Source organism: Gallinula chloropus, assembly GCF_964237585.1.
Source record: "Gallinula chloropus genome assembly, chromosome: 1".
Classification (NCBI taxonomy): Eukaryota; Metazoa; Chordata; class Aves; order Gruiformes; family Rallidae; genus Gallinula; species Gallinula chloropus.
The window spans coordinates 205,974,877-205,997,945 of NC_140085.1; the positions used below are offsets into that span (position 1 = coordinate 205,974,877).

The window sequence follows — 23,069 nt, forward strand, 5'->3', positions numbered from 1 at the left end:
GCTGCCCAGCGCTGCTTCTGCCTGCTGCTCACTTGCTCAAATCAATTCTATTTGGATACTTTAAACTGGAGCGAACAATTTGTCACCGCCATTTATAACACAGCCTAAGTATGAATTAGCAGGCTGATGAAATCTAGTGACTCTGAGAGCGATGTGCCCCTTACAGAGCCCGCTCTATCCTGGCAGCCCCTCGCCTAGCTCACGGCGCTGAGCGAAGGCCCTGAAGGCTGGCCACAACCAGAGATGGGTGGAAGCACACGACGAACCGGGAGCCTGAAGCCAGTCCCTGAAACACGAGGCCCACCGTGTGTCTTTCAGCTGCTTTGTTTCCAAACCTGCCATTTATTTCCCCGCAGTGACTCGGCAGACAGAGCACTAGGAGGCTTCCCCAGCTCTCCCCCTCCGACACCGCGCAGCACAGGGCGGATTTACGGCCGCGCCACAGGCGTGCTGCTCTTCTGTTCGGGGTTCGCCGCCGGGAGCTCGCTTTCCCGCTATGCCGCACGAAATGCGCCCATCCTCCGCCTCCTGCGAAACTCCACCCCCCCTCCCCGCCCCTCAGGCTCAGGGGCCGCCCCGCCACTCCGGAGGCCGGGCAGAGCCCTCCTCCGGCGGCGTGGGCAGCTGACGTCCTTTCCCTGCGCCCAGCCCCGCCCCCGGCGGTCCGGTGCGTCCCATGCGGGCTGGCGGGAGCAGCATGGGTCGGGCCGGCGACGGTGGCTCGGCGGCGATGGACCCGGTGCGCAGCTTCGAGCGCTGGAAGAAGAAGTACACCCGGCGGACCACGAAGCTGCGGCTGCAGCGCAAGGAGAGGAAGCGGCCCGAGTGGCAGGTGGAGCGGGAGGGCATCGCCCGCCTGGTGCAGCGCTACCCCGAGGTACGGCAGGGGCGGGCGGCTGGTGCGGCCGGGCCGGCGAGCGAGCGAGGGGCTTTGCAGGGCGGGGAGGGCACCCCGCAGGTCAGCGTGGCGGGCCTGCGGGCCAAGGAAACGGGCCCTCTCCTCGTGTGGTGTGTGTGTAGGGCTGGGCGAGGAGAGAGGGGTCTTCGGGAAGGACAGGCAGGGGAGACGGAGGGGGTATCGCCATCTGTGTCGGTGACCGGCCGGTGTGCGTGGAGCTCCGTCTGGGGCAGATGAGGAGCCGACCGTCAGCTTGTGAGTCAGGATTAAAGGGAAGGCTGGGACAGGGGCCTCTACATAGACAGGAGCAGCGTGCTGGTCCTCATGGGTGACTTCAGCCCCCCTGCTCTCAGCAAGGAGGGCACACAGCAAGCCCCCCCCACCGGGCTTCAGGATAGCAGCCTGTGGCTTCTGCAGGGACCTGCCTGGTTGAATACCATGGAACCAAGTGATGGAGGGAAGAGGGGCTCAAGACAGCTGGTTGGTATTCAAGGATCACCTCCTCTAAACTCAGGAGTGATACATCCCAGCAAAGAGGAAGTCAGGGAAAAATGCCTGGAGGCCAGCATGGAGGAAGAAGCAGCTCCTGGGAAAACTCAAACACAAAAAGGAAGCCTATAGAGGCTGGAAGGAAGGGCAGGTAGCCTGAAACTGTCCAAGCAGCCAGGGATCAGGTTAGGAATGTGAAAGCTCTGATGAAATTAAATCTGGCCAGGGACATCAAGGACAAGAAAAGTTTCTCTAGGCACGTCAGTGATAAAAGGATGATGGGGGAATATCTGGGCCCTCACTGGAAGGAAATGGGAAATCTGGTTTCCTGGGATATGGAGAAGATTGAGGCACTCAATTTTTTGCCTCAGTCTTCACAAGAAAGTGCTCTCGCCACGCCACCCAAGTTGCAGAAGGCAAAGGCTGGGGCGGTAGTATGAGGAACCACCCACATTAGGAGAAGGTCAGGTTCAAGACCATCTAAGGAACCCGAAGGTGTACAAGTCCATAGGACCTGATGAGATGCATACACGAGTCCTGAGGTAATTGGTAGATGGTGTGTCTAAGCCACTCTCCATCATATTTGAGAAGGTGTGGCAGTCTGGTGAATTTCCCTCTGACTGGAAAATAGGAAATGTAACCCCCATTTTTAAAAAGGGAAAAAAGCAAGACGTGGGGAACTACAGGCTTGTTAGTCCCACGTCTGTACCTGGCAAGATCATGCAGCAGAATTTGTGTTAAGGCACATGGGAAGTATGGGGGTGATTGGCTTCATTAAGGGAAAATCATGCCTAAGAAATCTAGTGGCATTCTACAGTGGGCTGCAGTGCTGGTAGATAAGGGTGGTGCAACTAATGTCCTCTACTTGTGCCAAGCATCTGACAATGTCCTGCAAGACATGCTGGTCTCTAAATTGGAGAGAGAGACATGGATTTAATGGATGGGACACTTGGTGGGTAAGGGTGGATGGTTGTGCTCAAAGAGTGGTGGTCAACAGCTCGGTGCTCAAGGGGAGATCAGTGACAAGTGGTGTTCCTCAGGGGTTGGTACTGGGACAGGCACTGTTAAACTTGGTGACATGGAGAGTGGGATTGAGTGCACCTTAAGCAGGGTCACCACACAGCTTGGTGGTGTTGGTAAGTTTGACACACTGGAGGGAAGGACTGTCGTCCAGAGGGACTTGACAGGATTGAGATGTGGGCCTATGCAAACTGCATGAAGTTCAGTGTGGCCAAGTACAAGGTCCTGCACATGGGTCAGTCTAATCCCAAGCACAATTACAGGCTGGGTGGGGAGTGGATTTATCCTCTCCCTGAGGAGAAGGACTTGGGTGTGTTTGTGGATGAGAAGCTCAACATGAGCTGTCAGTGTGTGCTTGCAGCCCAGGAAGCCAACTGTATCCTGGGCTGCATCAAAAACTGCACAACCAGAGAGATGATTCTGCCTCTTTGCTCTGGTGAGAACCCACCTGGAGTACCATGTCCAGCTCTCGGGTCCCAAACATAAGGACATGGAGCGAATCCGGAGGGGGGAAACAAAGATTAACAGAGGGCTGGAGCACCTCTCCTGTGAGGACAGGCTGAGAAGGTTGGGTTTGTTCATCCTGGAGAAGAGAAGGTTTTGGGGAGACCTTATAGCAGCCTTCCAGTACCTGAAGGGGCCTACAGGAAAGCTGGGAAGGGGCTGTTTATAAGGGCATGGGGTGACAGGAAAAGGGACAATGGCTTTAAAGTAAAAGAGGGGAGATTTAGAAAAGATATAAGAAAAAAAATCTACACTGTTAGGGTGGTGAGACATTGCCACAGGCTGCCCAGAGAAGCTGTGGCTGCCCCCTCCCTGGCAGTGTTCTAGGCCAGGTTGTGTTGCGCTTTTGGGCAACCTGGTCTAGTGGAGGGTGTCCCTGCCCATGGTAGAGGGTTAGGACTATATGGTCTTTGAGGTCCCTTCCAATCCAGACCATTCTAGGATCAGTGAGGGGGATTGTGTTGGGCAGGGGTGGGGAGCACCCCTGGTTGGCAGGGGTGTTCCTCTGACTGTTGCTGGTGCCTGTAGGTAAGAGGTTTGTTGGGTGATAGTGCTCAGTGGCAGGCAGAAGGACTGTCGCTTCCATGAGGCAGGGGTGATTCTCCATTCCTGCCCTTTCTCTCCCAGACAGAGGACAGTAACTGCAGTCTCAGTGAGTTTAGGTGGACTGCTTTTGGACAGGCTATGGAATGGGTGGCAGTGAGACCCTCAGGAGGGGAGTGAGTGGGTGAGACCACAGTGAGGAAGATACTGAAGCAGGTGGTGGTTGTAGACAGTGACATTTGGCTGTTCTGACCAGGCAGTATGACTGTCTCTCAGTGTTGGAGATGGGACACATTTGTCTCCATAGAGATGTCCTACAGGCAAACATCACATTAGAAGAGTGTGTCAAATCAGGAGTTAATAGCTTGCATTTACTTGATAATGCCACGTGCAAGTTAGGCTGCTTCATTACCTTTGAGTACTATGGCATTATCTAGCTATTCTTTCTTCTCTGTCCCTTGTTTTAGAGTCCCATCGCTGGCCATTGAATACTTTGCCACCATCACTCAGTCTCATAAAGTGGTTGAGTTCAGGGGCTAGCTTTTCTTCTAATGTTGTAGGTACATGTGTGCAGAGGCTTTGGTAGTACGTTGCTCCTGTGTACTGGAATTACATATGTATGGCATGGGTGAATTGGGAGGCAAGATCAGGATCACCAGAAGCATCAGCTGGAGGAGATGCTGGCTTTCTGGAGTGCATTGCAGCCATCTGTGTGACTGAATGGCCAAACATGACCCCAATTCATCTATCATTTGCTCATCAAACCTCTTACCTACAGGCACCATTTGAGGAGGATGACAGCACTAGAAAAAAAATATCTAATTGATTAGAAGGAGGCAGCAGGAACACTTGAAGTAAAAGATTAATCTTGGGCGTTAGGTCTGAGAGATGGAGTGACAGAAATACTTTGAAAAATGATCTCTGGGAAGCTGGCATTTCTTGCACTTAATGCTGCCTTTGCCTCTTTGCTCTCCCCATGCACAGCATTGACATATTTATGCTGTAGGCAGGCACTGAATCCCCACAGCCACCCCTATGTGTTGCACTAGTTCTTATGGGGAAAAATCGCTTTGCTATCTGTCATTCCACCCCACAGGAGTGCATGCTTGGCAGATAGTGGGGTATGGCTGTGTTTCTCATGGATGTATGTAAGCAGGAGAGTTGATTAACAGAAGTAGTGAGTTAATAATGAAACTACATTCCTTAAAGGAGTGATGTAACCCCAGCATTTCCAGAGTGAGGTCAGTATTCGTTTCATATCCTTGTGAATTTTAGGGTGATATGTCTGGACTGTGGTAGGTACCTGTGCAATTCTCAGACTTTTTAGTTTGAGTAATCCCCATTCTGATTTTCTACAGTACTCTGATCCTCTACTCCTAACCTTAAGTATTTTGCATAATATTTAAATGCAGCCACTTTTCCCTGAAGCACATCCTGTACATTTGATACTTACATAGAGTTCTGTTTGTACTGGCCTTATAGTCATGTCTATCAATTGCTTCCATAGGTACTTGCATTCCTTTGCTGTTTGTGTGGCTGTGTGAATATGTTTGGATGCCTTTGTGTCACCAATGTGCATGTCTGCACATACATCTGTGTCGGGGACTTGGGTGATAATTCTGGGTCTCTGGGGAGCTTGAGGGAGCGGAGGTGAGAAGTGGGTGGTGGGAGGTTGTGTTTGTGTGTATATGTGGAGGTTTAACAAAAGCAGCTGGGAGTGGTCGGGTGAGTGAGTATCCATCAGGATGAAGATGGGGCAAGTGTGTGTTTGCATTAAGACAGCTTTGGGGGCTCCTGGTTTCAGCTCTTCTGGGGTTTTGCTGTCATCTTGCTCTAAGAGTCTCCTGCCTGTGAACGTACAGGTGGATCCCCACTTGACTTCCTGCCCTCAGTCCTTTTCTCTTCTCTCCTTTTCTGGTCCCTGACTGGGCTTTCTCCTTGGTCTTCTGCAATTTCTTCCCTATTACCCTGGACATAGTTATAGTGAGGGTGGGGACTGCGAAGGAATTGCCACGTGCTTGGATCTTCAGGGGTCTCCAGTGAGTTCTGCATGGGGCAGATCCTTTGACAAGAATGAGAGAATTGGAAAGCTCTTTGGTAAGCTCCTAACTATGAGGAGCGCTGTGGGGGTCTCTGGCACGCAGACTGTGGGTGGGTTAGGTATTCATCTGCTTTTGTCATCTTGTATGTGGCATGGAATAGGGGTAGCATGGCTGCTGAATATCCACTTTGTCCTCTCTCTGGGACTGCATTGTCTGTAATTTCCAGTGAATGACTGCAATGGAGAACCAAGACAAAATTAAACAATAAAGAGATAACCAAGATACTTTTTTACTGGATTTTTTTTTTTTAGTCATTTGTTGACATGTGATGACAAATGTGTGGCAGCATGGAGAGGAAACAGGGAATTTAGTTTCACTGTGTTCAAATCTTTTTAGAACTTTCTGTTATGTGTTCACAGGTGATCTGTTATGTCTTGATCCAGTGACTTTGTTGCCTAACTGAAAGGCTATTGATAAACACTGCTCCATCTAGTTGTGTGTGTGAAAAGCTGTTCGCTAATCAGTGTGCTGGGGAGCTGTTTGTGTAAACTCTCTCTAGTCTGCTTCATGTCAAAATACCATTTGAAGTATTTGAAATGAGCTGGCTGCTCTCACCTAGAATAGATAAAGAGAGCTCACAAGTGCAGATTCCCAGCAGGTTAGAAGAGGTAATGGCTTCTGACAGGGAAACAAACTATGTAGAAATTGCTGTTGTTCCCCCTGGTACATGTAGGTATGGAATAGATCTATCAGAATATCTGCCTCTGATGGTAGTCCTTCTTACACCTGCCATTTGGATTTTATTTAAAAATAAACTGGTGTCTTTGGAATTTAAAGGTACTGCAGCAGGTCATTCTTTTGCTCCTGGAAGTTTGTAGGGCTGAGAAATAATACAGTAAGCTTTAAGACAAAACTTTTCCTAACGTTCCTGTGCCTTGCTCTTTTAATACTGTTGTAACTTTTTTACTTCTTGGAAATCTTTAAAAGAACTAGGCTTATGCATGTAATGATTTTTAAATTGATTTATAGAGGTGTTTAGGGTAGAAGATCAGAACACTCTTTGTCTCCTTTGTGATTAATACACCAGTTCTTCCTGGGCAATCTAGAGTTAAAAAGAAGTTGACCACAGAAACATTTAGGAGAGCTTAACTATTGAGAACAATTTCATGTTGCTGCAATAGCCTATTTCATGTGTCACAAACCTATTAAAATCTGACCCTTTAGTTGCACTTAATGGACTGCTTGGATTCTTTTTTAATGCCATTAATATAGTAATATCCTGTAGGCATACTGTTTTCCTATAGGGACAGCCTCTGGCTGAAATGAAAAGCAACCCTGTGCACATCCCCGAGCTGCAGTCCTTTAGCATACAGAATAGTAAGTTTGGGCATTAGCCCAATAAAGCAGCATTGCATGTGGTACGTAGTATCCTCAAAATTAGCCTCTGAGTTTGGAAATATTTGTCAGAAATTCCAATTTGTGAAAGCAAAAAAAAAAAAACTTTTTTAAATGGTGATTTCTGATAGGAGTTCCCTCCCCAGCCTTCTAGAAATGTACTAGCTCAAAGTATGTGCTTCTTCACTTTTAAGATTTCTAAGTAATGTTTGGCAGAAGTTTTAATTGCTCTGCTAGGACACAGAGATAGATAGTGTGAAACCTATCTTGTAAGAGCTTTGGCTTGAAATATGTCAAAAATGTTTTGTAATAAGAGTGTTATTACCTTTTATCTGGAGATGAAATTCATGCATTAAATTACTGTTCTTGTTTTTACTAGAGACAACTAGGCTGGAAAGAGCAATGTTCTGATCTAGGGGCTTTAAGCAGGTATAAGCCCTCAGAAAAAAAATGGTGTGGTTTTCTCTAATAGGCAGAGCCTATTAGAAGACTTGGTACTTCAAGGAAATATAAGGCTGATCCGACAGCTCAGTAGCTCTTCATTAGAGGCCTTCCCTGGAATTGTTATCAGGAACATCTGAGGACCATTCTGCTTGATCACTGTCAGCAGTCTGTTAGAGATAAAGGATGCCCATTAGAAACACACAAGTTATGTAAGTTCCAAGTTTGGAGTTTGATATTTTACAGACACCGTAGTCTCTCCCTTTCTCCCACCCTGAGCTTGGTGTGTTTCTTTTTCCTGCCCTGCTACTGTTGATTATTATTTTTCCCATGGAAGCTGTCCACGTCTCTTGATGATCTCCTATCAGGTGGAACAGACTTGAAAGGATTAAATTTTTCTTAAGATCTCTGCTTGACATCTCAACATTTTTGTAAATGATTCAGCCAGCTCGTGGACTCAACTCAGGGGCTCTTTTGTGTGTGTATAATTAACAGATCTCAAGTGTGCCCTAGAGGTAGATGCACACTGAGAAGAAAATTAATGGCTATAGGGGCAATTAATGACATTTCAGTATGTTTTGTACCTTGTAGGACAACTCGAAAAAAATATTTATGCCAGGTGCTAGAGGTGCTTTAGGGCATAGGTGGGCTCTTCCTGTCCCAGGTGGGTATATTGCTGCAGTCCTGGGTCCCTAGGACCAGCCTGCAGTGAGGGCGAGCATGTATAGCACGGGTGGCAGGCTGTGTTCCTCTCCCTCTGATCAGGTTTAACATCTGCTCATGAAATAGGGACCCACATAGAGGAAATGTGTGTCTCCTCTGGTAGCTGGCTCTAGCTACTCAGTCTGCCCCAGAGCTGCCCCCAGGCCCCTGTTTCCCCAGGTACCGGCACCTCCAGCCTCAGGTTCTGGTCCTGCTCTGGTTGCCGGCACTCGGCTCTCGTGCTGCTGCCCACAGGTGGTCTCTCACACAGGGTCAGAAGAGAGGGTGGGCCCACACAGAAGATAGATGCAAGGAATGTAAGGGTAACTACTGTAGTAAATAATGATTCTTCCTGTTATGTAAGAGTAACTAGTAAGACTGTTGGGCCAGAGGTGGTGATGTGGTGCAGAGCTCTGCCAGACAAGCACACTGACCAGCTGGTGGTTACCTAGCACCAGCCAGCACCTTTTATCTCCTTTTTCTTCTGTTTTCTCCTGCTGGTTCCTCCCCAGTCCACCTTGTTCCCCCCATCCCTGTCTTTTGATCTTTCCCCTAAAAATCCCATAAGAAGTCCTTTGCATTCCCACAGCCCCCGTAAAACACCCCATAAGGAGTTGTACAACGGCCCCTGAAGGTTTTCCCCTAGAGCCCCCCGGCAGGTCCCAGGCCCCTGCAGGCGCTGACCCCTGCTGGCCTGCAGGGTCTCCTGGGGAGGGGTTGGTTCCCCCAGGGACCCTGAGCTGACTGCTGTCCTGTGGTGGTGCAGGGAGCAGCTGAGTCAGGGTGCTTGAACTCCATGAGCAGCGATGACGTCAGTGGGGCTCCTTCCCCAGCGTCATACCCATGATTCTTGTGGGGTCTTTGAGTCGTTAATCATGTAACATGATGATAAGTACACGTAAAACAGTCTTGATGCTACCACTGTAGAGTCACAGTGGCACAGTGGAATGGGGGAGAAATGTCTTTGTTATCTGCAGGTAATTCTCAGAGGGTTTGCTTACCAGGCCTCTACCTGCAGAACATTTACCGGCTTCCGTGATGTCTGATCTCATACAGCAACTGGAATACACTTCATCATCCTTGCTTCAGGGGACCTGAAAATACAGATAGGAGAAGGACAGTTCTTTTTAGTAAGGCTGCATGGAGGCTGCAAGCAGTGTTAGCGTGTGGTCCTTGCAGGTGAAGTCTGCCTCTATGGGTGGAAGCCATAAGGGTTAAATTGTCACAACTGCAGGTGAGCTTCTGTCTTTCAGAAGATGATGATGGCTGTGAACTGTGCAGCAAGGTAATGTCTTTTGCTTTGGGGTTTTTTTAAAGCCAGAATGGTTAAAAAAGAAGAGAGGTAAGAGCTCAGAGTTCCATTTTATGGGATATAACTGTCATTACTCCATTTGCAGTAGCCTCCACAGTTTTCTAATTGTGGATATATTCCCAGGAAATGACTTTATGCTTAGTGTCCACGAATCACAAACTCGGTGCTTACTGCACCCATACAGAAATATGAAATAGAGAATCACAGACTGGTTTGGGTTAGAAGGGATCTCTGAGATTATCCAGTTCCAACCCCCCTGACATGGGCAGGGACACCTTCCAATAGACCAGGTTGGCCAAAGCCCCATCCAGTCTGGAGGTGTTGAAGGCCAGGTGATAATAATTGTCTAGTTATGTGTTTTGCCATAGAATTTTTCTTATAGTCTCTGTTGGTGGTTAGTCTGACTGAGACAGTTTTGGAGAAAAGGCTACAGAAGTTGTGATTTTTGGAGATATTGTATGTACATGAAATGCTCAGCATGAGGTTTAATTGCAGGTTGTGCCTGGGCTTGTGACACCCTGCACTGTAGAAAATTGAGAGCTTACTTCCATACTGTAGGATCTTTTAAAAATGTTTTAAAATTTTTAAATCTCCCCCCGCACCCCCATATACTGCACTTAGTTTTGCACCCCTTAATAAGAAAAATACATCAATGGAGTGTATCCAGTTTGGTGGAGGGCCGCTGAAATGATGGGAACTGGAGCACTGGCCCTGTGAGAAGAGGCTGGGGGAGCTGGGTTTGTCAGTCTTGCGCAGAAATGGCTTTGGGGTTGGGATGAGGACCTTAGAGCAGTGCCACTGGGGAGATCACTGAGGAGGTGGTGCAGGGTGGAAGAATGGGAGACAGCCATTCTGTAAGTTGACAGAATAGACACTTACTCTGGATTGGTTTTCCCCTGTGGGGACAGTCAGACAGAAGCACAGGTTGCCCAGAGCTGTCTTTGAATGAAGTCCCTGAGCAGCCTGACCTGACCTGAGCTGACCTGCATGAGCAGGAGGTTGGAACAGAGGCCTCCTGAGGTTCTTTTCAGCCTGAATTGTTCTGGATTTCATGATGACTTGAGGTTGAAGTTGTGCTATTATCCTGCATGATTAAAGTGTGTCTTATTACTCACCATAACACTTTATGGTAGAAGAGCAATTTGGTTTATGTCAAACTAGTAGAGATTGCCTGACCAGCTAACTTGGATCTGAACTCCTACTATTTTATGTTAACAAGAACTTAAAGAATGCTATTTAATTTCTCTGTTATACTTAGATTGTAAGCACTGATTAAACTAACTTTGTTTCAGATAAATGCAAGTGAAATTCAAAGGTTTTCAGATTTTCCATTGTCAAAGAAAACCCTAAAAGGTGAGTATAAGTTTTCTTTGAAAGCAATTTAAGTAAAATTGAATATATTATTTATCTACATATGAACATTTTTTATGCTTTAAACTAAATTTTAGGTAAGTATTGCCATGTCCAGTGTTTTCTAAACACAGGAATATAGCTCTGGGCAAGACAAAAATAAAGATTTCCCCCCCCTCCTCTTTTCTTCCCACACTGCAAATACTAGGATTGCAGGAAGCTCAGTATCGCGTGGTAACAGAGATACAGAGGCAAACCATAGGTTTGGCTTTACAAGGTAAAGATGTACTTGGAGCTGCAAAGACTGGATCAGGCAAAACCTTGGCTTTCATTATACCAGTAAGTAATTTATGTCCTTCCATTTGTATTTAAATGAAGTTACCCGGGAAGTATTGGATGTTTACAGCTTAGGTTAATAGAAAAGGTATTGTTCAGCTGGTCTAAATGTTCCAGGAAAGCTCAGATACTAATTTAATAAAGCTGCTTCAGGTTCTGAAAGAAGTATATTTTTGGCCCTAGGAATATCCTGACACTTAAAAATGTCATTTTGATCCTTACATTAATAGACCTGGTGTGATTTAGGAAGTGCTTTGTTTTTTTTTTTTTTTCTCAGGGGTCTGGTTTTACTGGTGTAACTCTAGTTGTCCAATTCTTTTAAAACTTGAAAGCTTATTGTATGGAATAGAATGGTGACATTTCTTTAGCTCCTTAGACTTTTTGACAAGTGATTTTCAACACTTTAAAATTTTAGGATTTGCACCTTATATAACAAACTTAAGCTTGGTGGTTGTACACTTCCATTTCATTGTTGCCTTTGGTGGACTTCTTAGAAATCACTTCCAGGGGCAAATGGAAAAAAAAAAGGATGAAAACCCCTGTCATGGATAATACTTCTTTTACTGCTTTACTCAAAAATCATGCTCTGCATTTCCTTTCTTTAAGTTAAAAGTATAATTGAGATGTTTGCTTAAAATGCATGTATAAGTGGATGCAAAACCAATCATGTTATGATTAGATAAAGGGAAAAAGAAATGTCACTTTGATTATGGAGGGGTTTTGGGTTTTTTATTTGCATTTTTGTAAGCATAACTTTCTTTGGAGTCTATTCTGTCAGTACCTGGGAACAGCAGCAGGTGTTTTCAGTACCCACTCTTGTTAGATTTGTGCTTTATGCTTTCTTAAAAATTATTAGTGAAGAATGAAAAATGTAGGTGGCTTCAGATGATAGTCTGGAACTTGAGAAATACTTGAGAAACAAGTGAAATTGCTCAATTAGTTAATCTAGAAGAACTTTGTTTTGCATACTTATTTTGAAGCATTTTTAGGAGAGCAAAGCGATAAGAGGAGCTGGAGAGATGAAAAGTGATAAAATAATTGCACAAGGGTTCTTAACAGCTTTCAGTATTTCTGAATGCTTTAGGTATTCATACCTGTGAAACCACTGTGTTAGGATTAGCTGGGTAAGACAATGTTTCTGCAGTGTGAATTCGCCAGAGGAAGAATAATCCTGGCCTGAGGTTTACAGCCACCGTAGTTGAAATGCTCTGTCCATAGGATGTGTGGGGAGTACTGCTTCAAGCCTGAAACTGAAATTAAAGCTGCAATAATTTGCTTTCTTCTAGTTGCTCATTCTGAGTCAGGTTCCCACAAAACCTTGTAAGCAGGGAAGTTTCTTGTGTTTTTCTAAATCTTATCTCTATTCTCATGTAAATGATTAAGGCTTTATTTTCAGCATTTAGCAGAGTAGGATTAATTGTGCAATAAATATATATGATTTACCACCCATTGCTGTCTGTCATGGGTTGGTACTGGAGAACTTTGCTACAACAAGTATCATTACCATCAGTTACAACTGATGCATAATCAAACTCTGTGAAATGGATACTGATGTTTCTTCAGGTCATTATTGTAATTGGATGGGTTAATATCTTTTTTTTTTAAATTACACTTTTTGTTACAAATTTGTTGTTATGTATTTTCATCCTGAGGCTTTAATAACAAGTATATGGGAATTGTTTTCAGGCTTTGGAACTCCTGTATCGCCATCAGTGGACTTCAGCGGATGGACTGGGAGTTTTGATAATCTCACCTACGCGGGAGCTGGCCTATCAAACCTTCAAGGTGCTGCGTAAAGTGGGAAAGAATCATGAGTTCTCAGCTGGCCTTATCATTGGAGGAAAGGTGGGTCCTCTCCTGGAGTTTGCTGGATGGAAACTTGAATGAATGCTGTGTTGAGTGCTGGTTTAGGAAGGAAACCCTGGAAATGCAAAATGAAGGAAACAAGTAGTTAATGGGAACCTATCAATGATCCACTTGTTTTCCTGTCGGTGTACTCTGTGTCTTTTGAAGCTCTTGCATGTTTACAGTCTTTACAGGTTACATGACTGGATGGACCTTCCTGCTGATCCAGTTAATTTAGATTATCCTGACGTATTTGTTGCTCAAGCCACAAGCGTGAGCATGCTGAAGAAACTGTGATATCTCTGTAGAGAGAGGAAAGGCTGATCCTTGACTATCATCCCTAAAAACTACCAGCAGGTGAAGCCGGCCCGGTCATCTCCGGACTGGGCATCTGGTGTGAACAACTAGAGCTAAGCTGCTTTAACTCCTTTTCAGGATCTGAAAGAAGAGTCTGAAAGAATCCACCACATAAATATGCTAATTTGCACTCCAGGACGGCTGCTACAGCACATGGATGAAACTTCGTATTTCTACGCATCTGATCTGCAAATGTTGAGTAAGTAATTGCAAGTACTCAGAAATGCTCAGTTAGTAATTGTGTGGAGCACTTCCTTGGGCAGAGAGCTTGTCCTAGTCATGGTATGTACATGAAATGACATTTAAATTCACACAAGTTTAAATGGAAAACAAGAAACCCCCTTTCTTGTGTATACATTCTCTCAAACAGCTGCTGAGCACACCTTCCTTAGGATGGTGAGAACAAGTAGGTGAGTTAGTAAGCAACCAAAAACCAAATGTAGTGTTCCACAGAATCCTTTAGATCTGTTGCTGCTAACGCTGGCCTTTCTGTGCTGGGTATGGCTCTTGTGTTTTTCCTGACATTAAAACTAACTATATGGAATACCCATTGCAATGTGTGTATTTTGGGCCAGGTCTAGAAAACATTTTTCTTTGAATTTTAAAACACATTGCTGCTCCTCTCATTGTTTGTTAGCCTTGTAACATTGTTTCTTTGCATCCTTCCAACTTGAATAAAGATTTCAGGGTAATGAAAAAGTTTGCCTGCCGCTAACATATCTTTAGCATAGCTTGAGGAACTTAGAAGCAATTAAGAAGCTAATGAAGCTGATAAAATGTGAAATTATGCTTGCTATGCTTAGCACAGTTCATGGCAGTTAGACAGGAATTGCATTAAACATAAATCCTTTCCTTAGTTTTGTCTCTCTGGTACTCAGTTTATTGCCTGTGTTTTCAATGCTAGATTCAGGTACAGGAGAGTCTGGTTTGTGCTGTCAGGAATAGTGCAGCACTGTTTTATGTTCCATGCTTTTGTTTCAGTAATAGGACAGGGAGCTTGTAATTTGCAGTCTGTCTGCAAATTGCTGAACCGTTTACTTGAAATGCTGATCTTTTATGCTTCAGCATGTGAAACTGAGGGCTGTAGTGCATAGATTATGGGAAATGCTATGACTTCTATTGCAGCTTTTTAAAAAAAGGTATTTTATGGAGTACATGAATAGCTAAAGCGAATCCTGTTATATGCAGTAATTAAGCTAACCCCTGCAGCTGAAGTAGGCATGGGATTTTGTACTATATGGACTTAACATGATTTTTTTTTACATAAATAAAGTTAAGACCTAATTTTCTTTTTTTTTTTTTCAAACTATCTCTCAATTCAGTTCTTGATGAAGCTGATAGAATTCTGGACATGGGCTTTGCTGATACAATGAATGCAATCATAGAAAACCTACCTAAGAAACGCCAGACCTTGCTTTTTTCTGCAACACAAACAAAATCAGTGAAGGATCTTGCACGGCTGAGTCTGAAAGATCCGGAGTATGTTTGGGTTCATGAGAAAGCCAAGTTCAGGTATGTTGGGATAATCAGTATAATTTTATTTCTGCCAGGGTGCAGGTTTAAACAGATGATGACCTTGCTTAACTGTTTTTCTGACTGTCAGTTCCTCGAAACAGAAGTTATGCCGTGAATCTTCCTTCCTGCAGTGTCTGATCTTGTATGCTTTCCTGGAAGCAAGGGGTTTCCAGATGAGAGGGTGCTGCTTCTGGCTGATTCAGAGAATCACAGAATCACAAGTTTGGAAAAGACCTTTAAGATCATCAAGTCCAACTGTTCCCATCCTATGCTAAACCATATCCCTAAGTACCTCATCTACACGTCTTTTAAACACATCCAGGGATGTGCCCCTCCCTGGGCAGCCTGTTCCAGGACCCGACAACTCCTTCAGTAGAAAATTTTTTCCTAACATCTAATCTGAACCTGCCCTGGTGCAGCTTCATGCCATTTCCCCTTGTCCTATCTCCTGTCACCTGGCTGAAGAGACCATCGCCCACCTCTCTACAACTTCCCTTCAGGCAGCTGTAGGCAGTGATAAGGTCTCCCCTCAGCCTCCTCTTCTCCAGACTAAAGATGCTCAGCTCCCTCAACCGTTCCTCATAGGATTTGCCCTCCAGCCCCTTCACCAGCCTGGTTGCCCTTCTCTGGACTCGCTAGAGGACCTCAATGTCCTTCTTATGGTGAGGAGCCCAGAACTGCACACAGCACTTGAGGTGTGGCCTCACCAATGCTGAGTGCAGGGGCACAATCCCTGGACCTGCTGGCCACACTGTTTTTGATAGTGGGTTCATTGCAGGGAGGCTGAACCTGCACTTGCCTTTTGGTTCCTCAGGCAGCTTTACAGACAGGAAATTTTCATAGTGGGTTGTACTCTGGATGGAGTAGTGTCCTGGCTGTAGCACGTGCTTCTGACTTGCTTGTGTGTTGTTTGGCTTCCTTGCAGAAACACGTGTGCACGTGCTCTGCAGAAACACCGGTTGTGTTGCACAAGCACAATTTTTCTGTGTGATAAATCTGGCTTTCCAAGGAAATGCTGTTCTGTTGGGAAAGTGCAGCGTGGCAGTCTTGTTTGTGTATTTGGTTTGAAGCACCCAAAAGAAAGCGTGTGGCATTGGTCCATGTGCAGCAAGTCTTGTGCCTTCCTGGTGTGCTGGGTTTACTGTGGACACAAAATAAATTGGTCATGCCATCGTGTTTGCATAAGAACAGGAGGGCCTTGCAAAAAGGGAACCCTGTGGTCTGCCAAGCTCAAAAAGTTTATTGTGTTACTCAGGGAAAAAATATGCATGTTGTTTCTTTCAGGATCTTAATTTATTTAGTATTTGGCATTTCTGTGGGTCCTGTCACCTAAGTGTCAAATTGCTTATGAACATGTATGACTTTTTTTTTGTTCCTACTTTTCTGTGAAGTGTACATATATTTCCATATGTAAGATGCAGGAGAAAGGTGAAGCACAGTGAAGAAGAATGGCTCTCCCAAGAGCAAATGAGAAATCGGCAAATGAACAGCAGAGTCGGGCTGAACCCTGAGGCAGCTTTAACTATTTGATTTGATTATCTCTGTATTGTACTGCAAGTAATTTTTTTAATCAGTAGTACTATCAAAGGCATCTTAAGTAAGCGTGATAGCCTGAAAAAAAAAGGTATGGTTAATAGCCTTATAGCAGAAAATGGTGTAAAAGGCTAGCCTGTAGTCTTCCTTTTGAGGTCTGACTATACATCTGTTTGGCAGATCTCACATTTGTTGTGCAGTCTATTTTAAATTACATTTTTAAAAGAATATTTGGGAGAATGCAGTTAGAGAATAAACTGAATAAAAAAAAAGTATTCATTAGATTTAGAATTTATTGCCTTAGTATACAACAGATTCTTGCCTTATGAAACAGATTCTTCTGAAAGACTTACAAAGCAAAAGGTGCTGTGGCATAATTCAGATTGAGTAGCAGAACTGGAACAGTGTCTTGTAATTTCATCCTCCCAAGCTATACCTTTAATAAAGTAATTTTGAATACCCTTGGTCTGCTCAAGGTGAAGCAGAGGAACTGGGAGAGATGAGCATTTAGATGTATTTCAAGGGCAAATATGCCAAAGAATTTAATTTTTTTAGTTTAGCTTATTTTGTAAAGAAGGGAAAGGTGAGTTAAGATGACAATTTGAATCTTTACAAAGTCATTTTGCATGTCAGGGTGTAATCAGCAGAAGTACATCAATGCTTTTTTTTGGTGTATGATTAGACTCTGTTTTGACATTGCCTTAAGCACAAATGATGCTTTAATAGGGCTAATAGACAAAATTGCATTTTAAGTCAAGGCAATTTGAATGTCGCTGCTTAGACATGGAAAGAGTTTGGATTGCTAGTAGTAAATGAATTTAGAAGTAATGTCAAAAGTCATTCCCTCCTCCCCACTGGCTTTTAGTATGGAAATTGATTCATCTTTCAGTAGTAGCTTTCTAGTGTAGCTATGAAGACTCGTACCTCAAAGTGAGAGAACTTTCCAGAGTGATTTTTTTTTTTTTTTTTAAAACCTTCTTTTTCTGGGTATTTGTCAGACACTCGTGACTTAAAAGAAAGGACAGACAGCTTTGTAGATATTGCATGCCTGTATGCTCTGTCTCTTCCCTTCTTTTCTCTCTCATTTTAATGTTATGGGGACTAATGGTATCTAAGTGACCTTTTTATTGAGTTCCCCTCCCCCTTTATTGTTTTATTCTTTTATTTTTTCCTTTTTCTAGTACCCCAGCAACTTTGGATCAGAATTACGTTGTTTGTGAGCTTCAGCAAAAAGTGAACATGTTATATTCTTTCCTGAGAAGTCACTTGAAAAAGAAGAGCATTGTGTTTTTTGCAAGCTGTAAAGAGGTATGGCTTTTCCCCTCCTCTCCCCCCCATCACCCTGTAGCATGTTAAGACTATTACAATAAAGATAATCACGTAGAAGTTGAGGCACTAGAGTTTGCAACTGGACTAGTTTGAAACAGGAAATTGGGAGAGGAACCAAACATCACCTACTCCTGTAGCTCTATCATGCAGGGCCTGGCTGCTGGGAAGCGCCATGAGCCAATTTTGATGCAGGAAGGTCCTGGAGACTTCAGTGTACCAAGTCATGTTTGTGCTCTGCTGTTCAAAATGAATGCTAAAAATCATGTCACTGAGGACCAGCTATTTCAGTATTGTCTCTTGACACGTTTCATAGTTGTACAGAGTATTTTAATAGTTGTACCTACTTTCTTTACAAGCTTGTAAGGCTGCCTTAGTAAGAAATCATCGTTGTGAAGCAGTGCAGGGAAAGGGATTTCTTAGGGGTATATAGGAAGTAATCCTTCCAACATCCACTGGTATGGATGTCCAAGGACTGTTTTGTTGAAGTTATTTGTGTGGCACAGGTATTTATTCCTGTAACTGCTGTATGTATGGAATATTTTACAACATGCAGTGGTGCAGTAAATATTCATTGTGGTTCTTGTGCAAAAGGTTACAATCCTTTTGTTCTGCAGTTGGTGGGGTGAGTCCAGTGAGGTGGTAGGCTTAGTTGTATGTAAGCTCTCTGAGCTGCAGCTGTCACTGCAACATGAACAGTTGCTGTACCTGTTTTCTTAAAAAAAATTAGATAATTGCCTGCTGTAAAATAATAATAAAATAATGCTGCAATATGGTACTGTATGTAAGAGTACTACTTACTGCTTTTGTAAGAAAACTTGTTGAAGCTTTAAATAGTAAATCAAGACTGTAGACTTCTTTGAGTGCAAGCGTAAAACACTGCACCCTCCAGTACTGTCTAAAAGCAGAGCTTCTGATGGACTTCCAACACTTTGGTCTCTTGCATACATCCTAAATTGTCATGTCTCAAGTTATTCTTGCTGTTACCTACTCTGGTTCCTTTTAGGAAGAGCCATCAAAAGGCATGCCAATCTTGAGTGCCATAGTTCATTTCCTCTTTTGGTAGCTGGGCGTGTGACAGGCTCAAAATAACATCCGTTGTCTCTGATGTAGATAAACTGCTAAGGCAGTTGCAATATACTGATGTTAACAAGTTCAACATCTCCTGGCAATTCTTCCCCCCCTCCCCTGATTTGTTGGGTAGGTCCAGTATCTGTTCAGAGTGTTCTGTAAGCTTCAGCCTGGTCTTCCCGTGCTGGCGCTCCACGGCAAGCAGCAGCAGATGAAAAGAATGGAGGTCTACACTTGTTTTGTTCGGAAGAAGGCAGCAGTACTCTTTGCTACAGATATTGCAGCTCGTGGCCTGGGTATGTACTTGTAGAAGCAATAGTTATTCACAAAGCCATGATTTAACCCTATGGAGACTTTATCAGACTTAACGCTCTGAAGAACAACGTGATTTGTGAGAAATGAAGCTGTAGTTTCCTTAAGAGCTCATTGGGTAGCTCAGAAGAATGATGCTTCTTAGAGTTCTGCCATTTATTGAAGGGCCCCACTTAATTTGTGCTTTATTTGTTTCTTTTTTTGGCCCCAGAAAGACCTATGTTGTCATTAGTTTTGTACTTCATTTGTTAGTCTGGTAGTTGGTGGAAGATTTCTGCCCTCCTTTCTGTCCTCTATTTTAACCAGCCATGTTCTGTCACAAATATCTGCAGCAAGAGAAAATGGAGGTGATGTATTTGCTTACTACATGCCTTCAGGCAGTATTTCAACAGCTTGAAGTATTTCTGATGTGCCTGTATCCTGTGGATTATTCCAAAGGATATGAAAAATGACGAACCTACCAGGATGTGGAAATGAAAATCTGAAGAAAGTTTAATGACATTATAGGTCTGTACTCTTAAATAGGCAGAAAGATAGATGAGGGGAAAAGCAACAATATTTATAGGAACTGTTTTGTTTTGAGTTTCTTTCCTCTGGTCATTATGTGCTAGATCATGACAGTTTTCAGGAGTCCACTTGTTCTTTCAGATCTTTTGTGCAGACAGCTCTATTGTCCAGAATGTAAGATTTTGTCACCATGCTGCAAGGGGATGGAAGGTGCTCTAAAAGCTAAAGGCAAAAGTGAAAAGTGTTTGTTTCATACCTTCTATACTGCTGAATTGTCACTAGTGAGGACCTAATGTGGGTGTGGTTGGTTGGGTTTAGAGTGTAGATTTAATCATGGAATACAGCATAGCTACAGACTGGTCAGGAAGTAACACAAGACTTAATCTGAAGCCAAGCTTGCTGCTGGCAGGTGAAGTGCAGCAGTTAGGGGATGCTTATTAATTATATCATTCACATTCAGTGATGGCTTCTTTGTCAGGTTTGCTCACCCCCCTCCTGTCTTTGAGAGGGACTGTGATATTTGGTATGTGGGCTGCTGAAGTATTTCTGTCTGGCCACCACTAACTTCAAACCCCGGTGGTGCAAGATATTGATACTCTAAGTGGAAAGTGGGTCAGATATGGTTAATTAGTTAATGTAGTGGTGTTTTATCATCTGTGTGACAGAAAGCATGTCTGTTCTTGTCAAGTGTGAAATTATGTTCCATTCAGTGCGCTGGCATAATTTAGGAACTGAAGACACCATTAATTTTAGCTTTCTTTGATGAAGAGGATGATTGTTTATGATATGATAATACATGCAATTAATTTTATTTTTATTTCAGAGGTTGCACCCATGTCTGTAAATTGGTCTAAATGATGGTTCTTACAGGAATTAATGCTCCAAAATAATATGTTGCTCTTCAATAAGAGGATTTTGACATATTTTTTTGCTTTACACAGATTTTCCAGCAGTGAACTGGGTCATTCAGTTTGATTGTCCAGAAGATGCAAGCACATACATCCACAGAGTGGGAAGAACTGCCAGGTTTGTTTTCATTAATATTTTAATGTTTAAAACTCGATCCTTACAGGAAAAATAATTGGCTAAAGACTCACATGAAAAGAATCAAGATACAAATGGAAAAGAAAGAAGGGCTGTTATCACCCAAAGACCCTTTTGATTACTGAAGAGTAATGATTTTACTTACTTTCTTAGTGTGCTCCAGAGCAGACAGAAAAAAATCACACCAGTTGTTTAGTATGATCAGGGAATATTAACAGTGAGGAGGCAAAAATCTTCTGCACTTGGCAGGATTACCTCAAAGCTGGAGTTTGGCTTGTTTGTGGGTAGAAAAACTTGTTTTGCCACTGCCATTTGTAGACAGGTAAGACTTTAGACTGTGGATCTTTCATTGAAGACTCTTCAAAAGAATGGAAATATTTCTTCCTTATTTTAATTTGGGGAGGAAGGAATCAAATAATGCTAATTACAAGTTAAATTTTTAATTTTGTAAGTCTTTAGAGAATTATATTCTTAGGGATAGCTTTATTTAAAATGTTTATGGCTGAGCTTTTACAATGGGAGTTACCCAGATGTACTGTTGTTAACCTGGTCCCTGATCTCTGAAGCAGATTTTAAAGAGAAACAGGAGTTGTTGTTGTGTTTAAATTGGTAGATCAAAAAGTTTACACAATGACCTGAATGATGAAATGCAAGACCTAGCATTATATCATGTACCTGATTTCATTTGTTTGTAGCAGGGTTTGCAGTACAGGCGCTTGTCAAACCTAATGACTGAGCAGTTGCTTAGAATAGGACTTTGGCACTCTGTGCTTTAGGAATTTGATACTTGTCTTCCTGGTCTTCAAGTTTGGTGATTGTAAAGGAGTGCATATTTCCAGCCCTCTTTCAGAATGTGGAATTTCTACTTATGTTTCCATTGTAATTAGTATATATTTCTGTCCTTTTCTGCCCTGTGTTCTCCATTTTCCTGGATCCTGTTATAATAGCAGGTGATAATATATTTTTAAATGCTTTTGGAAAAAAAAAACCCTGTCTATGAATAAAATCATCAAATATTTTTTATAAACAGATAAAAAGATACAGCTAATTTGCTAAATTAAAATCTGGGTATAATCCTATCACCTCTTTGAGAGAAAAGCATATAGGCTTAGTTTGAATTCTGGGTTTTGGGTTTGTTTGGGGTGTTGTGGTTTGTTTTTTTTCTTTTAATCCTGTGTGGCTTCCACAGAAGACCTGTAATTTTGTCTTTATGGCATACTGTCATTGGGGGAAGGAAAACCATATATTTGGCACTGTTTAATTGGCAGTTTCTGGAAGGTTTGTTGAGCTCTTCCCAAGCCGTGTCACTGCATTAAAGCACCTCCCTGGAATGACAGTTCTCAGGCCTTGTCCCGGGTCTCATTAGATGCTGAGTAGAGTGATTGGAAGTAGGTAGAGAGAGGGGGAACTGCTGTGTAAAGACAAATAACTGTCCTTTTCTGCAAGGCTTTTAATAAAATGTCATGCTGACAAGGACACTGGCCTTGCAACCTTAAGGGTCTGTCTTCAGCTGCCTCTGGAACTCAACCTTCTATGACTCTTGAGGGACAGATTTAGGCAGAAGATTGGGGCGGAGGGTCTGTCCCATAGGCTGTGCCTGATGCCTGCCCCTTGCTTCACTAGGCTGTTGTTTGCATTTCCCTTTATGTCAGATTTTTCAGTAGCCAGGACTTACTGAAAATGTGAGTATGTCTGGGCAAGTTGTTTGAGCTGGTAGCATGGTGACTGGTATCAAAAGCAAACGCCTTCATAGGGAAAGCTTTATGGGTATCTTCTGGCTTTTAAAAAGGTCAGGGAGGGGTCTGCCTACACTGAGCTTTCGTTTTTGAGGAATGTACAGTCTCTCTCTGTTCTTAAAGTAAAGCAGTCCTTGAAAGAGGTTTGCTCAGTGAACTTAACAGCATGAAATACATCTTTGAAAATAAACCAAGAGAGATGTCTAATATTTTTAAGTAAATACTGTGCACTAAGTTTATATGCTAATGGAGGTTTAGATGTGGATAATTGAGAGTGCACATCTCTGTGAACTCTAAATGCTCAATAGGAAGCTTCACTTGTTTTCAGTAGCTACAGTAAGCATGAGAAGCTCATGATTCTTCTAGAAACTTGATAAAAATTAACTGAACTGCAGTTTAGTAGTCCTTATTAATGAGGTTAGAGATAATTATGAATTTTCATGGATTATAAGAGTGTATAATTGCATGGAATGAAAGCTAAATTAAATATCTCAGCTAATTAAGAGACTGTGTTAAACTGTAATTAAAACCAGGATGCCAAATACTGTTTACTTTTGAGATCAAATTATTTTGTGATACAAAAGTGAATATGAAAGTCAAGAGAAAAATTATGTTGGGCTTTGGGCTGCAGAACCTTTGACTTACAATTGTGGATATGTTCCCATGTCTGTTTTACAGTTTTCCAAAGCCTTATCTAAGATGAAAGCTAATGATTGATTTTTAAGTGGATAAGACCACCGTGTTCCCTAAGCATTTCAGTTGCATTTTATCCTACAGAAGAACATAAATTG

At 43.1% G+C, this 23,069-nt stretch overlaps 1 protein-coding gene across 1 annotated transcript in view; it reads left to right on the forward strand.

Annotated features, from left to right (window-relative positions):
- Positions 1-676: 676 nt before the first annotated feature.
- Positions 677-23,069, forward strand: part of DDX10 (DEAD-box helicase 10) — a gene marked incomplete at its 5' end in the record, with an annotated part of 192,939 nt that continues 170,546 nt past the window's right edge. The window contains 9 exons of the mRNA XM_084278626.1: positions 677-877; positions 10,639-10,699; positions 10,905-11,035; positions 12,719-12,877; positions 13,313-13,433; positions 14,557-14,746; positions 17,464-17,590; positions 18,813-18,975; positions 20,440-20,524. Of these exons, the coding sequence (XP_084134752.1) occupies positions 677-877; positions 10,639-10,699; positions 10,905-11,035; positions 12,719-12,877; positions 13,313-13,433; positions 14,557-14,746; positions 17,464-17,590; positions 18,813-18,975; positions 20,440-20,524 (1,238 nt within the window). The remainder of the gene's footprint in view (positions 878-10,638; positions 10,700-10,904; positions 11,036-12,718; positions 12,878-13,312; positions 13,434-14,556; positions 14,747-17,463; positions 17,591-18,812; positions 18,976-20,439; positions 20,525-23,069) is intronic.